Below are 17,385 nucleotides of genomic sequence, written 5' to 3' on the forward strand. Positions count from 1 at the left end.
TTTGGAATCAATGTTTAAAAAACTAAAGAAATCATTGCTATGTCTTTTAAAAATGACTTTAAAATGCAGAGATGATAAGTCTTATGATATCTTAATAATCCACACATAGTTTTTGGTAGAAACGTTTCTGCACAAGGAAAGATCTAGGAACATTTTGTTATGAAAATAAACATCCTCTAGGTCAGATGGGCATATAAAAATACTTAGAAATAGAATTTACAATATTGTGTACATTTTAACAAGAGCATTTACATACAATAATTTTGACTTTTACAGTGACCAATCACCACTGGGTTCTTAATGTCTGCCAATCTGCCTCCCACCATCACCACACTCATCTTATCACACCCCAAATCCTCATATACTCTCACTGTGGATGAACAAGGGAGCAAACTCTATAGCTCTCACCACTGACTAGGGCAATAAGGAAGGTTACTATTGTGCCCTGAGCCTGCAAATGCAGGCTCGGGACATTGCAAGGGTCCACAGCTTTGCAAAAGCTGCCCGAGACCAGACTGAGTGGCTCCGGCTTTGCGCCTGTGCGCAAGGTATGAAAAGTGCCTTATTATGTAACCATGTTGTCCGGGGATCTGGGCATATAAAAGGAGGCCTGCGTGCCTCTGCTCGTTGTTGGAGTTTTGACTGAATGCACAATAAAAGGTTGTTATACAGCAATGTGTCCTTTTCCTTTGCCTTCGCTTCAAGGACTTAACACTGGTGATGAAGGTGGGATCTTTCACAAGAAAAATAGAAGGAAACTATAAGACTCACCCAAAAGAAGTCCTGAAGGGAAAAAAGGCGTTAAAATCAGCATCCATCCTGTCAGTATAGCATTGCTGGAGGGTGAGTTTGGCTGAAAGACCCTTTCCCTGAAGAAGCAAGTGGTGAAGCACAAGCTACAATGGCGAAGATCGGCTGCTTGTCAGAATTCGACGTCGCACACCCGGAAAGATGGGAGTCATACGTTGCGAGGGTGGAGAACTATTTCAGAGTCAACCAAATTTGTGAAGACGGGCTGAAGGCTGCCACATTGTTGTGTGCATGCGGACAAGAGACTTTTGAGATTGCTGAAAACCTAGTGGCTCCTGCTTCTCTGGAAGGCATAACGTACACGATTTAAAGAAGCTTCTAAAGGAACATTTCCAGCCCAAGTTGTCCATCATTGCATGGAGGCACACATTTGAACAAAGGGATCAGAAGGCAGGAGAATCTGCTAAAGACTTTATTGCGGCCTTGAGATGAGCAGCCAGACCGTGTGAGTTTAAAGACTTAGAAGAAAGGCTGCGCGACTGTTTTGTATGTGGGTTAAGGAATAGAGACTTGCAGCAAAAGATCTTGGCTAAGGAAGATGTTTCTTTCCAAGATGCTCTGTGAGAGGTTACAGCAGAGGAAGCAGCAGGAGGGGCAGTCAAGAACATGCAGCCCAACAGAAGCTCTCTGGAGACCGTCGTCGTCCACCAGGAGAACGTGAGAGAAGAGTCGGAAGAAGTTCCTGAAGATGAGGTGGACAAGCTTTACCAGGCAGCTGGAAGGAGACTGAAGGAATGCACAGAAAAGGCTTCAACAACCCTGCAATGCTTTGGGTGTGGAGGACGCCAAAAACAGGCTGACTGCCAGTTCCGTTCCACCATTTGCAGGATATGCGGTAGGCAAGGCCACATTGCATCCGTCTGTTTGGGTCATCAGAAGGTACAACCTAGAGAAGAATTGCACCTGAAAGGTACCAGGGTCCCCAGCCAAAATAGGTGGGTTTCTGCGCAACACGCAGAAGTGTTCTAAGGACAGGCACACATAAACCCTTAAAAAAGAAACTGTCCCTTAAAGTAAGGTTGCAGGGGGTTCCTTTATCCATGGAATTGGACACTGGGTCCACTCTTTCCATAATTTCCCTCAACACATTCAGGAAGATTTGTAGCAACAGTGGCCTTCGAGTTAAACTCAGGCCATCCAACGTGATACTCACTGACTTTCAGAATTCTAAGGTATGTGTTAAGGAGGAGGCCACCCTTAAGGTACAGTAAAAGGATTTTGAGGGTCCCTTAGATGTGTTGGTTGTTGGGGGTGAACACACGAATCTCATTGGACTTGATTGGTTTGAGGCTCTGGGAATCCAGGTCATGGTCCTGCATCATTTGCAAACGTTAAGTCTTGCAGAAGTCTGCAAGGAATTTGCAGATGTGTTCAGTTCTGAGCTTGGAACTTATAAGGGGCCTCCAGTTTCATTACGATTAGATCCTTCCATAACACCTATTAGGGTCAAGCCTAGGAGGGTACCTTTTGCCCTCAAGGGCAAGATTGATGCTGAACTGGACAAATTGCTCCAGCAGGGCATCTTGGAACCTGTAGATTCTAGTCCTTGGGAAACTCCCATAGTAACACCTCTTAAGGCTAATGGGGACATACATATTTGTGCAGATTACAAGTGCACACTAAACAAGGCATTACGGCAATATGCTTATCCAGTACCTGTAGTAAGTCACATTTTGGCTTCCCTAAAAGGGGGGTGCATTTTTGCGAAACTTGACCTGGCACAGGCCTATCAACAGTTTTAAGGTAAAGAGATTGCAATTTGGGGTGAATGTAGCCCCTGGCATATTCCAAAGTATCATGGAAAACACATTGAGAGGTATTCCTGGAGTCTGTCCATATTTAGATGATGTCCTCATTGCAGGGGAATCATCCCAAAACTTGGCAGAGAGATTAAGGGCTGTCTTACTTCATTTTAGAAGAGCAGGCCTTAAGTTAAAAAAAAAGACAAGTGTATGATAGGAGTCAATTATACTGACTTTTGGGGATTCAGGATAGATGCTCAAGGCATTCACCTTCTGATGCTAAATTAAAGGCCATTCAGCAGGCCCCCAAGCCCTAAGTCTAAGGGCAAACTTCGAGCCTTTCTGGGCCTTTTGAATTTCTACCATGCATTTCTGCCACATAAAGCTGCTATAGCTGAGCTTTTGCATAGGCTCTTAGACAAGCAAGCCTGTTGGCAGTGGACTAAGGTCCATGAAAAAAGTTTCAATGAAGTTAAAGCCTTGCTTACTTCTAATGCTGTATTAGCTCACTTCAATGAGCAACTGCCTGTTTGCATTGCTTGCGATGCTTCTCCTTATGGAGTAGCGGTTGTCCTTAGCCATCTGATGGCTGATGGGACACAGGTCCCTGTAGCTTATTATTTCAGAACACTGTCTTCTGCTGAGTGTAATTACGCTTAAATTGACAGGGAAGCGCTGGCCATTGTGGCTGGCATTAGGAAGTTTCATGATTTCATATAAGGCCGCCATTTCACGGTCTACACTGACCATAAGCCACATATCCTTTCTCCTCGTATGCTGAGATAGTCCATTTTCTTGTCAGCATATGACTACACGCTGATTCACAAACCTGGAAAGGAAATGGGCCATGCTGATGGCCTAAGTAGATTACCTCTGCCAGTCTTGGAGCCTGACCCTACTCCAGCAGTTAATATTCTGTCCATTCAAGAATTGCCTGAATCTCCCCTCAATGCTAGGGATGTGGCTGCAGAAACTGCTACTGATCACACACTTACAAGCGTGTTGTCGTGTGTGTTGTCAGGTTGGCCTGACAGGTGCCCTGATTCTGAGTTCCAAAGTTTCTGGCATAAGAGGCATAAATTGTCCACTTTCAAGGGTTGCCTGTTATGGGGAAGTAGGGTAGTAATCCCTGCCTCATTGAGGTCTAGAATCTTAATCTCTCTGCATGAGGGACACCCTGGGATAGTCAGGATGAAAGTGCTTGCACACAGCCATTTGTGGTGGCCTGGCCTTGATAAAGCCATCGAGGCCCAGGTACATGGGTGCCTCAGGCCCCAGTTCATAGGTGGGAGGAAACCTTAACACCATGGTCTAGGGTACACATTGATTACGCTGGGCCCTTTCAGGGGCAATTCTTCCTAGTTGTTGTTGATAACCATTCCAAGTGGCTAGAGGTTGTTCCTGTGACCTCCACTACTACTGCCAAGACTATCCAGGTGCTGAGAGGTATTTTTGCTGCTCATGGCCTTCCAGATGTTCTGGTTTCAGATAATGGTCCTCAATTTACTTCTTCTGAGTTCCAGGCTTTTCTTCAAGCCAACCTGTTCCGCCATGCAACTTCAGCTCCTTTCCACCCATCCACCAATGGGATGGCTGAGCGTATGGTGCGCACCACCAAGGATGCCCTCAAGAGACTGACTTACGGTGACTGGCATCACAGGTTAGCAGACTTTCTTCTTGCACATCACACCACACCTTGCACATCCACCAGGAAGAGTCCTGCTGAACTCCGCTGGGGTCGCCAGCTCATTACTAAGCTGGACAGACTGCATCCTGACCGGGTGATGTCTCAGGTGCCACATCCATGAGCACCAAGGTGCCTTCACGTGGGTGATCTGGTTTGGACTCGGAACTACGGGCCTGGTCATCTCTGGGTACCAGCTGTGGTCTGCAAGGTCTTAGGACCCTTGTCCTATGAAGTGTCCTTGGCTGATGGCCGCGTCATTCGGCGGCACATAGATCAGCTGTGTGTGCGGCTGGATTTTCACCCTTGTACTCCTGGTTCTGCACTGGGGGGGGGAGGAAGGTCATAAAGTGCATTCTGAGGATCAATGTCAGTAGCCATTACTGGCAGCTGAGGAGATCATTGATCCCCCATCTCAAGATTCCGCAAGTGCTCCAAACAGGAATTCATGGGGCAGAGAATTATTCCACACACCCAGACACACTCCAGCCAGGGAGTCACCCCAGGGGCATCCACATATTCTACACAGAACCAGTAACACTCCAGACAGGGAGACTGACTGGGGGTTTCCACATAACTCATATAATGTGCAAGAACTGGCAACACAGCAAGGAAGCAGGTTCAATTCTGCAATTGTTTACAGAAGGAGGTCCTCTGAAAGGGGGGCAAGCAGAGAGGCTACTCTTGACTCTGGCACCTCAGGCACCACATCAGGGTCCACGGGATACAGGGGGCCTGTAGCCCCTCTTGACTATTCCTCCACGGACCTTGGAGGTGAGGGACAGTGCTCCCAAGAAGGGTCCATTGTGGATCCGGGGACTACCACCCTCCAAGAGATGTTGGGTTGAGTGTAGAGGGCTCAGCCAATCAGCAGAGGGGCAGATCAGCAGAGGGGCAGATCAGAGGGGCAGGTATGGGGGCCAGCAAAGCCCTGACCTACTGAGCCTGGCAGGCAAGCAGGTAGGTCAGGCAACAACACCAGGGTCTCCTGAAGTAAGTGGCCATCCATGTCTGGGCTCGTCTAACATAGTGGGTCATGGACTGGACCCAGGGAACTCTCCCGATCTGAGGAGGTCGCAAAGGACCAAGCCCCCCCCCCCAATATCTTTCAGACTTTGTAAAACTGCTGTCCAGTTACAAGGGGTACTACCCTTAAGAATACTGTAATAATGTATTTTGTTTTGATTATAATTTAAGTGTCTTGTAATAAGAAAGCAAGGATAGGAAGTGTGAGTGGTGGCAAGAATAAGGAATCCCTTCCATGCTTGGATGTCAGAGTGTTCCAAGCTAGGGGGGAGGGGAGTTGTGTCCTGAGCCTGCGAATGCAGGCTTGGGATGTTGCAATGGTCCCGGGCTTTGCAAAAGCTGCCCGGGACCAGACTGAGTGGCACTGGCTTTGCGTGTGTGCGCAAGGCGCGAAAAGTGACTTATTATGTAACCATGTTGTCCGGGGATCTGGGCTTATAAAAGGAAGCCTGCGTGCCTCTGCTCGTTGTTGGAGTTTTGACTGAATGCACAATAAAAGGTTGTTATACAGCAATGTGTCCTTTTCCTTTGCCTTTGCTTCAAAGACTTAACAGTTACCATTGCACTTCTCTACTTTCCTCCTGGAGGGAATTTAGGTGCTTCTGCTTGCTTGCCTCCATTCCACATAATCCACTACAGCTACAGCTAAAGTCTTTCTCCATCTACTTCCAGGTTTTTGTAGGTTTTTTTGATACTACACATTGACATAAGATAGCAAAGATGGTATATGATCCTATCCCTTCAGTCCCCCTTGCCATAGGGGCAAGATGGCTGCTGCTCAGAATGATCGGCTCCATGGCAGCTGTAAAACTCAGGTCAGCCTCCAACTGAACTATCAGTCTGATTGCTCTTCTGCTGCCACTCACATTTGGCACCTGGGTCGCAGGTCTTCTGCAACACTTCCCTGGGTCATCACCACTCCTGCAGCTGAGCAAGACATCACAGCTCCCCACCCTTAAAAGCTGTCAGTTGCAGCCAAGTCATTATTGCCACTGCAGCCAGATCAAAGATTTTCACTGGCTCCACTGCAGCCAAAATACAGCTAAACTCCATGAGATGATTGGTGGAGTCTCTGCTGAGTGTTAAGTATCTCTACTCCCCTGAACTACTTACTGATTGGTTATTGTTGTTGAGCTATCACTATGCTACCAGTTCCTCAGTCAGTTTGATCCACACCATTTTGTCTGGCTTTGGCGTCTTTCCTGGTTGCTGATCCATCTGATTCTGCCCAATCATTCTGGAACCCCTCAATGTTGTTATCCTGGACTCACTAATCCATAACTGTGGCTCTATGGAAAGCTATCTAAGCAGTAGTTGCAACAAAGAGAAATTAACCCTGCAAATGTTCCCTCCAATAGCTGCTAGAGCCTCTCTCCATGTTTGCCAGTGGTATAAACAGAGGTTGAGACCATCTATACCCACTCAAGTGACTAGACTGCTCCTACAACATGCTTCAACCACAAACTCCCTTAGGCTGACACCATCCCTATTCTATCCTGACACTGTTATGAAAAAGAAAGTTCCTTTTGAGCAGGTCAGATCATTGTTGTACTATTTCTCCAGGGAGTTAAAAAAATCTGAACAAGAATTTGCAAGGATAGCCAAGGGGTTAATATAGATTTTATTTACAATAATGCAACATTTCCATCCAAGAAGTAATGGGTAGAAATTTGTTAAAGAGAGATCTAAGAAATAGGATAAATTTTCTGACAGTGAGAACAATCAATGGAATAGCTTGTCTCCCAGAGTGTTCCATCTCTGGAGGTTTTCAAAAACAGATTGGACAATCATTTGACAGGAATGATATAAGGTTTCCTGCCTTGAGCAGGGGGTTGGGCTAGGAGACCTCCAAGGTACCTTCAGCCCTATGATTTTATGTTTACATATTCATGCATGCACTACAGGTTTTTTTTTTTAATGGCATTAGTGTCATTCCATTTTAAAAGGTATTTGTGATCCAGGTCAAAAAGACTGTGGCATCACACATACTCCCATGGCTTGTTTCAGATCACTGTCTGCCTTCTGTAGGCTGCTGAGGTTCTTAACTGGAGCCAAAGTTCATTTTGGTTGCAAATCAAAATTGTGTTGAATATTGAGGCATTAATGTTTATATATCTGGGACTACAAATACTGACAGTGCTATCTACAGAATCGAAAATGTTGGTGCCAAGAAAAGCTGCACCATAATTTCTTTAGAGAAAGGACAAGCAACGCATTCCAGTCATAGAAAACCATCCTGATCCTGAAAATAAGCGGAAACTCTGAGTATCCTGATTGCAAAGCTCGTTTTCATTCTCCGATCCTTGGACTGTTGGCTAGGGACCAAAGCACTTGAAAGGCGCTTCCTCTGAAGACGCCCGCTAATGCCCCTCCCTCCCACGACTGAAACACAAGTAATCTTTCCAGCCAAGTGCCTCCTCCCCCCGATTAAAATACAATTCTCCTCAGCTCCCCAAATGGAAATTGTAGTCCCAGTATATCAAGGAAAGAAGCATTCTGTTTGGTCTGTTTTTTTTCTGTCGGAAAGCAAAATAAAATCAGATCGTGAAAAAAACCAGCAAAACACTTGACGACTCTCGTCCCTTCCAGTGCCTCACAGCTGTCCCTTTCGAAGAAAAGAAACTTACAAACTGAAATCCTTTGATTGAAACATTTGATTTACTGTATTAGAATGACCGAGGGGTGTGTGGGGGGGGGAAGAGGAGGAGGAGAAGTCCTGCCGCCAAACTATGAGCCAACTGAATATTATCTCCCAGAAGTCGCAGTTCCTATATTAGCAAAGTTTGGCTTATCTCTTTAGTGTCCTAGCCGGAAAGGACACTATGAAGAATTGGTACCCAACAGTTTAGGGAAAGCTGAAGTGGATCACTTGCATTCTGTCATATGATCCAGCCACTTAGAAAAACAAAATGCCTTACTCTGATCACTTAAGGCGCTCTCAGCTGTAAAATATATACAGTTGCAAAGCTAATTACAAACGCAGACTGTCGGCTGTTTTCCCATCTACGTAATTTTCGTGCAAACACGTTAAAGATCATTAACAACTTAATGCTTCTGTCTGCAAAACTACACTTCCCAGGAGGCAGAAGAGTCGAGCGCATGCGCGTCTCCTGTCGCCAGCATGGCTACGGTGCTGTCACGGGCGCTGAAGCTGCCAGGTAGGGGTCTTGACTTGCAGCGCGCCAAATGCTGGTGGGAAATGCGGAGTGGGCAGGATGAGGATGACATCTCTGGAGTATGCAGGGCTGGGGCGTTTTAGACTCAGATTTCTCAGTCCGAGAGAGCATCCGGGTTCCATCTGGAGAATAGACCCACTAACCTCCTCCCCGCGTATATCCGGGTCCCAGCAGATGCCCTTTATCTCTGACCATGATAACGAAAAAGAAAGATGAATGGATTGAAAGAATAAGGATAATTAATATAGGAGCGGAGAGGCGAATGAGATAAATCTTGGCTATCTTTGTTAAGTGTTTGTGGATGCGCAATACAGGTGCACAGACGACCCAGTTCTTTTGTGGGGAGGAAGGGTTAAACGTTGCTGACCTTGATGGCAAAAGAAACTGAGACAGTGCTGGTCCCAGGGAAAGTGATGGGGTGAAGCTTTGAGATAGAGGAATGAACAGGTATTGTTTTACTGTTGCAACAGAGATGGAAAAATAGGTCTGCCTGTTTGTGCAATCTTTGTTCCTAAGAGCAGTTTGGATCAATATATTGCTAGCCAGCATTTTTGCAAATATTTACATTTCCCTAAGAATAACTTGTTTTGGAAGTTAAGAAATTATTTGAGAACTTGACAGATAGTGATAATGGGAGCCAGATACTTTTTTGGCTATGATACTATGTTGCAGTCATCTTCAGCTTCATTCATGGAATTTTCAGGGGGTTTAAATAATGCTTTTGGATTTGGAATGCTTTGTTTTGTTTCTTAGCAGAAAAGGGGAGAATAAATAATACAATCCTTGTTTATTGGATGTGGTAGCAGCTGTCCATTTGTAACCTGCCTAGCTGTTAGGTGAAAGTGCTGGGAAGGTTGTGGTTGAGTTAACTGGGTTTTTGTCATCTCTTTAATTATAGTTATATCTCCTGAAGTTTAAAGTCTTATTTTAAGGTTTTCATGGTTGAGTGAGGTTGCACATCAAACTGTGTACCAAGCTCAATGAATAATAACTTTCTTGTACAGCTTGGCTTATCTTGTCCAGGATTTTCTATTGGGTTAGTCTTAACCTTAAGATTTAAGTCATTTAAGTGAGATGGATGATACAGGAATATGATGAAAAAAAACATATTTATCTTTTTTTTACATTTTAATAGGTTTAAAGGCTGTAACCTTGTGTAAAGATGCAGAGAAACATTAGAGAGAATTGAACAGTGAGAACTGTGAGCTGTGCTCTCTTCAGTGAATTGGGAAATTCTGGAAAATTGATTGAAAAAATTCCAGTTAAATACAGTTTGAATGAGTGCATTATCTCAGCCTTCCATCCTTCCGGGGTAGGTAAAATGAGGACCCAGATTGTTGGGGGCAATGTAAATATATATATATATATATACATTGCTTACTGGTGTACACCGCTTAGAGAGTGCTCACACTTAAAAGCGATATATAAGTCTCATAAATAAATAAATAAATTATGGCACATAATTTGATTTGGTGAGTTAGAGCCCGAAAAATTCAGATAGAAATGAGAAAGTACATCTAAGAAGCTTTTTTTTTTTGATAGTTAACATCTTGCTATTAGCTAAAAATTTGGAATATTCATCTAGCTCCTTGTGGACTAGCAAAAGTAAATCAAGTATCTTATGTAAATGTAAAGAGAACAAGTTTGGTATCATAATTAAAAGTAGGATAGAAACTGAGAGACTGAATTCTAGCCCTGCTTTAGGCATGAAGCCAGCTGGATGACCTTGGGCCAGTCACATACACACACACACACAAACACACACACACACACACACACACACACACACACACACAGTCCTGGGAAGGAGACAATAGCAACCACTTCTTAAATCATGTCAAGGAAACTCCAGGAACCTGTCTGGGCAGCTGTGAGGAATTAAGGTTGACTTAATGGCAAAAGAAAAAAAAATTGAGGAGAAAGCCTTGTCCTCTTTTATGCTAGAATTGGATTAATAATGGTGGGCTTCAGATTCTGCATTTCCTTTATCTTATTTACTTTGGCATAGATCTGCAAATTCCCAGGAAGAGAAAATCCTGGAGAGTTGAGGTAATGCACTTCTGATTGGGAATTCTCTCAGCTGCCTTGGTCATTAGAAAAGTAATCCCCTTTTAAAGCATTTTTTTCCTCCTTTCTATCAAATAGAGCCTTTTCTCTGTAATTATTATTATTCCTTTTAAAATGCAGTCATGTAGAGTCTATCCCATATTTTCCCTTTTTTCTCCAGGCACTGAGAATATTTAGCTCCAATTGGGTTTGTATAGTATGTTTTACTTTGCATTTGATACTTGATTAGCATAGATTTTGTTACATTTAAAAATGTATTTTAAATCTTACTGCAAAAAAGTAAAGAATTCATGGGGAATGAGGTAGTAAATAAATGGGATAAAATTGAAAACACACAGTGTCCATAACATTTTCAAAGCAGTGGAAATGTGACAGTTCCATAGCTGCCACATAAGTTTCAAAATATTCAAATATAGTAAAGAAATATGGTACTTAATTTTACATATAATAACGGCGGCAAGAATAGCATATGCACAGTGCTGGAAAAATGAGAATAACAATCAGAGGAAGAAGTAATAAGAAAAATCCTGGAAAGTGCTGAGATGGACAAATTAACAAAAGAGATAAAAGAAAAGGAAGACACAGAGTATTATATAGTATGGAACAAGGTGTATGTCTGGTTGGAGACTAGAAATAATAGAGGAGAATAAATATGGAAAGGTCAAAAGTGAAAATATGTGTATAATAATGTATAATAATAATAATATGAATTATTCTTAGTAAGAAGTAGAACATGAAGGAAGAAAAATGTAAATAAGAAATAATGGGGCTATAAGGACAAATATCCTAAAGAAGAATAAGGGGGAAATGTAAATATTAGATTACCATTATGTAATTGCTGTAAAAAAAAGGAGGAGTATATATTGTGTGTGTATGTGTGTTATGTTTTGTTTTGTTCTGTTTTGTTGGTTAAAAATAAAAATTAAAAAAAAAGTTTCAAAACATTCATGAATCAAAGCAAAGTAGTGAGGCTCCTCCTGCCACAATATCTTAGTCCTCAAGTTAACTTCATCTTTCTTGGTAATAAAGAAGATGCCCAAAGAGGGATATTTATTTTGCATTAGGCTAACTTTTCACTTAATTTTGTTGTAATTAAAAGGATATTTAAGCACAATTTCAGATGAAGAGCCTGATAGGCCACTGAGAGCCATGTAGCACATGGGCACACGTAGGTGCTGATTTATTTATAAATTATTTTTATATTGGTTTATTTGGGTTACGTGAGTGGTGGCTTGGTGATTAAGATGCTGGGTTTGTTGACTGGAAAGCCTGCAGCCCAGACCTGACTGTGACGCAATGGGGTGAGCTCCCATCCTTGCCCCAGTTCTTAGCAATTCAAAAGCATACAAATGCAAGTAGATAAATAGGTATTACATTGGTGAGAAGGTAACGGTGCCCTGTGATATCATGCTGGCCACATGACCACGGAAATCTTTTTGGAGAGCACTGGTTCAATGGCCTTGAAACGGAGATGAGTACCGCTCCCTCTATAGTCAGCAACAACTAGCGGAGTAATCCACAGGTACTCCTTTTTTTTTACTTATCAATTTTGCTTTGCCTATCCAAAGCAGGCAAAAGAAATTGACAACTTAGTCTTTGATATGATTGGGTTTGTGTGAGATTCTTTTTAAAAAGTATAGTAATAGAAGGCATGTTTCTTGCAATAGTAAACCAGGTTAGATATGGTTCATGGAACCTTAAAGTGTGATCTCAAGCATATTTATGGGAAGTAAATCATACTATTATACATGCTTACTTCCAGGTAAGTATTCACTGATAATAGTACTGTAGTTTAAAGTTCCTTTCTATTTGAGCTATAAAGTCAAAATGATTTGTTAACTCCTTTTGTATTTTGAACATTACTCTAGGAATACTGTGAAAAGTGTTGCTGTGATAACACTAAACAAATATTTTGCTTCCTGAACACGTTTATAGATTTTTGGCTATTAATCATGAAAATAACCTGTAATTTAAACTATCACATACCGTTTTATAGAAACCATTTGTTTTTACACAATGGCAACATACAACTTTCAGTACCTATTAGTTATGCTGCACATAGGAAAGAAATATATGTGGAACTGTTGTTGAAGCACATCCAGTACACCAAGCACAACTGGAATATCTGCAAAGATCTAAAAGTAGTAGTTTTGCTGCTTGGACTAAAGCTTGGATATATCAAGTATTGTTGTTACATATGTGATGGGACAGCTGTGCAAGAGAGTGGCATTACATTAAAAAGAAATGGTCAAAATTATATTTGTATTCAGTCTGAAAGGGTCTATCAGGAAACAAAAGGGTTTTCAGGAAACAAAACTTTGAAAAAAAAATTCTTGTCCACTGTAAGTTTACAGTACTAGGCCATAAACAATGATAGGCTACAAAATCAAAGGTTTTTTAATTATTGTGCTTTGAAAGCAGGTGAGAGAATTTTTTTAACTGCCTCACCAAAAAGATGGTTAAGGGGATAGAACTTTGGCATCTATAGGTTAACCATAAAGGAACAAAATAATAGCTTCACAGATAATTATTTTCTATTATAGAAATAAAGGCATTAACAATCAGATAATCCATACCCATTTTTTCTTAGAAAAGCTCTGCCTACATTGAAATGGGTGACCAATAAATTTGATGAATAAAAATAAAATTAATTCAAAATAATTTTTGAAATATAGGCAGACTTTGTCTTCTGTCCAATAGTGTCATCTCTATGCAGCAAGCATGCCCATTACCTTATGTAATAAATTGCCTTCCTTTCTTTTAGATCAGACATGTCAAACACAAGGCCCGGGGGCCAGATGCGGCCCGCAAAATGGTTTCACGTGGCCCACAAAGCCATCCTGGAAACAGTGAGGGAATGGCCCCCGCTGCCTTGGCCCTGGCCGGCTGCAAGCCAATGTACAATTTTGTGGTGGCCATCTATGCTGAAATGCATTCAGTCTTATCTTCACAAGGCCATCTAGAAACAGCGAGGAACCAGCCTCTGCTGTGTCGGCCCTGCCCCCTGAGTGCATGCTGGGGAGGTGTCACCCTTTGTGAGGAATGAAGAAATGGACCATGCCTTGGCTCTTGCCCTGGTCTCACCTCCTTCTGCCAGAGATTCTCAGATCTGTTCCATGCCTGCCCAGGCCCCTTGAGGTGAACGATGTAGAGCTGACCATGTCCGTCCACCCAGTAGGCCACACCCACTCCATCCATGCCCACTCAGTAGGCCGCCCCCCCTCACCCCCCAGGGCAACCGCAATGCTGATGCGGCCCTCAATAAAATTGAGTTTGACACCCCTGTTTTAGATCATTTTTAGTGGTCCTAAAAATGCCACAGGTTCTTTCATCATACATCTTATTTTCCATCTACCTTCTCAGGTAAGAAGAGTCCAGATCTTGGAGAATATGACCCTCTCACTCAGGCTGACAGTGATGAGAGCGAAGATGACTTGGTCCTCAATCTGCAGAAGAATGGTGGAGTTAAAAATGGGAAAAGTCCCCTCGGGGAAATCCAGGATGTGGATTCCGATGTGGAAGCTGGTATAGCCAAGCAGCATCTCTCGGAGGGTATGATAGAAGAGTACCCAAGTGAAATGAACAATGGTTTGGAACAGAAGACAACCGGTTCCTTGATGCCTTATTTGCGCACTGCCATCTTTTTACTCACTGTGGTTATCTCCATGATCCTTGTGCTGGTGTGTGCTTTCCTCATTCCTTGTCCACCAAGAGACTTACATAATACTTGGATTCACAACCTAGGTCAAGTGGCAGGTAAGAAATATCTGGAAATACACATCTTAGATTATGAAATGTATACCCTACCCAGAAAGATACTGAGAGTTTGGGGAAAATTTATAGTTAATACTTGTATAGTTAATACAAGTATAGTTAATACTTGTCTGTTATTGGTAATAGAAGATGTATATAGATTGGCATATCAATCAACAGTGAGAAGATGGAAAAGCAAAATTTTGGAATGGTAGATGAAGTAGAACTTTCTGCATTTCCCCCCACTAATGTTGTACAAAACTATACTACACAGCCAATATGAGGCAATGGATATAGACTATCACATTTCATCTAAGAAGGTTCAGGTTGAAAATGCTACTCATGGTAGTTGAAAGGATAATAAGTGGAGGGATAAGGCGCAAAGTATTTGGAGGAAAGGCAGCAAATAGCCTTAATCCAAGGCTTTAATGTCTTGTAGACATTAAAACTTTCAAAGGTGGGTTCTACCAAAAATAAATACTTGAAGGGAAGTGAATAATCTGGATCTATGTCATGAAAAACTGGCTAATCTTTCAAAACAAATAATTGCACACAAAAGTCTATAAAAAGAGATTGGATCAAAATGTAAGTATCAGTCTTCCAAACATGCATATACACAAATAGCTATAAATCCATATCTTCCCAAAACCATAACTCTCTGATATAAAATATTACATCTAAGTATATTTTACTTGTACCGTTTTGAAAGTTTTATTTCAATTTAGTAAAAGCTATCTTAGGTTATGTCCAATTAAAGCAATTGTTCCAAATTATTTCAAATTCCATAAACAAAATATGTTAAAGCTTATTTTTAAACCAGTTACATAAATATATTTAATCCTGTAGCAGTTATTCTGTTCAAAGATTTATTTTCTTTGATTCTGAATATAGCAATTACACATACATTGAACTAAATGCTCTATCCAGTTGAACATTTAATGGCTGTATAATTAATGTGCATATGTGAATCTTTTGAGTCATACATAGGAATGTTAACTAAATTTGACCTTTGGACAGAGAAATAAAACTGAGGACTTAAATTTTTCCTGGAAACAAAACAATTATCTTTTATTTCTTAATTTGCTTAATTTGTTATTCTGAAGCTAGAAATGCCATTTTTAAATGCTCTTTTTGGTATCTTTGGATCTCCATGTTTCTCACTTCAGAATTATATAGAAACGGTATAACAAATTTGATATTTAGTACAGTACAAGATACCTAGTCTGTGCAAGAGCTATTATATTGAGAGTGAAGAGCAGGATTTGTAGTTTCTAAAAATCACAGCATGAAAGGAAGTCATCCTCAAAACAGCTTTACATCAGTAACTTATCTTTCCTGCTGCGTAGATTCCAGTGTGTTGCTTTGGGCCAGTCCTGGCATCAACTTTGTTCAATTCTCTTTTACTCATATTGAAATGTTGTAGAACTCATGCCAGGTACATAATGTACTTGGATTTTAGGTGATCTGAACTCTCCCTTACATTTATAGCAATCGTAGTGACATTGAGTTTCTGGATGAGGGGTCAAAAGCTTCTCAAGAATGTAGTTTTGTGAGATGTTAGCTCAAGTGTATTGATTAAATGGTCAAGAAATATGTCTGAGTGGGTTAAGCTGCAGAAAGTAGTGAGATTACATTTGCCACAAGATTTTTATGATTGCTGTATCAATAGCCATCCTAAATATGTTTAGAATAGATGGGATGTACACTCTAGAAAAGTAATTATTACACCTTATTTTTCAGATGGAGTTCTGTTTCCACCAGAACTTTTTGATGTAAATAATGATGGTATCCCTGATGTCTTACTCTCCTTCACAGCTTTGAAAAATGCTAGTGTACTGGGTAAGTGTGCAAATCCTACCAAGTAAGTTCAGAATTGAGAACATAATGAAATTGTAGCAAGCTGGCAGCCCACAAACCCAACCTTCTCTCTAGCTCCCTTGCCTGAAAAGGACATGAAGCCAGTTTCTCCATATCTGGGTGACAGTTTTAAATAAAATATTTAGTGTTGTTGATTTCTTACTGAACAATCACTTGCTTTAAAAAGGAGAAGAAAAGCAAACACATACATATTGGCCAGTCTGTCATTGTCCAGAGTACAGTATAATTTGTCTCTTTTGTTCCTAAGAAATGAACAGACAAAAGCTGCATGTGGCCCCCAAAATTTAGCATGGCTGCCTGGTTTCTTGAACCTCTGCCACTTTTTGGTATATACTGCATAAAGGAAGGTAGAATAACTAGAGATAGTAGTGGAGATTGCTGACTGGGGTATTCTGGGAGTTGAAGTCCACATTTATTAAAGTTACCAAGGTTGAAAATCACTGATCTATTCTAGATGCATATCTTTGAAAGGAGGTTGTATATAATATTTAGTTGAAACTTCTCACTTCATATCTTATTCCCAATGTGTTGTGGATGCACCGACTAGTGTTTTGGGAGCAGATTCTGAACATTTGACCCATCTCTTTCTTCATGCATTCTTTGGATATATGAAATATCAAACGAAAGGGATAGCAACTACAACACTATATCCAAAGAGAAAGAACTGAAATGTGTGTATAATTGCATTTACCAGAGGCTGGTAATTGGAGGCATCAGGCTAGGAAAGGCTGCTGCAGAAAATGACTGATTTTACTTTTGCCACCATATGTTGTATTAAGCTACAGTTGGCTGGATTTGCATATTGTACTACAATATAGACATGCTTTTTCTTTTTATAAAGAGCGATTTTGGGCCATTGAACTTGAAAGGACTAAAAACAGTGGGCAGTGCTAGGAAAAAAAAGCCAGTTTGATTTCACTTCATCTGTATTTAGATAAAATTAATTGTAATTAATACTAGTACTCTCCAGTAATGTATTTCCTCTTAGTAATTTTCTTCCTTGGGCTCATTAAAAATTTCATTTGATAATAACTTTGAAGATCTCTGACAATTACACACATCTTTTGACCTCAAGTTGTAGACCCTTGCACTAAATTGCAAAACATGATTTATAATCCATAGTATTAGATTCAGCATGCTAAACCAAACATATGACATTAACATTTAATCTGATATGTGAAGCCAACTATTGTGAGGTTTTTAAAAAGTCCTTTTATTGGGTAGGGCTTTGGCCAGGAAATTGTGGTAA

General features: G+C 41.2%; 1 protein-coding gene across 2 annotated transcripts in view; it reads left to right on the plus strand.

Moving 5' to 3' along the window:
- Positions 1-8,288: 8,288 nt before the first annotated feature.
- FAM234B (family with sequence similarity 234 member B) overlaps positions 8,289-17,385 on the plus strand; it is a 33,628-nt gene continuing 24,531 nt past the window's right edge. The window contains exons 1-4 of one of the 2 annotated variants that reach the window (XM_039354163.1): positions 8,365-8,420; positions 9,574-9,750; positions 13,869-14,261; positions 15,999-16,097. In XM_039354163.1, coding sequence (XP_039210097.1) covers positions 14,060-14,261; positions 15,999-16,097 — 301 coding nt within the window. In that variant the 5' untranslated portion in view covers positions 8,365-8,420; positions 9,574-9,750; positions 13,869-14,059. Of the gene's footprint in view, positions 8,421-9,573; positions 9,751-13,868; positions 14,262-15,998; positions 16,098-17,385 lie in introns of both variants that reach the window. The other variant, XM_039354162.1, reaches the window with a different exon arrangement.

Source organism: Crotalus tigris, unplaced genomic scaffold, assembly GCF_016545835.1.
Source record: "Crotalus tigris isolate CLP2741 ecotype Arizona unplaced genomic scaffold, ASM1654583v1 scf7180000018548.2558034, whole genome shotgun sequence".
NCBI lineage: Eukaryota > Metazoa > Chordata > Lepidosauria > Squamata > Viperidae > Crotalus > Crotalus tigris.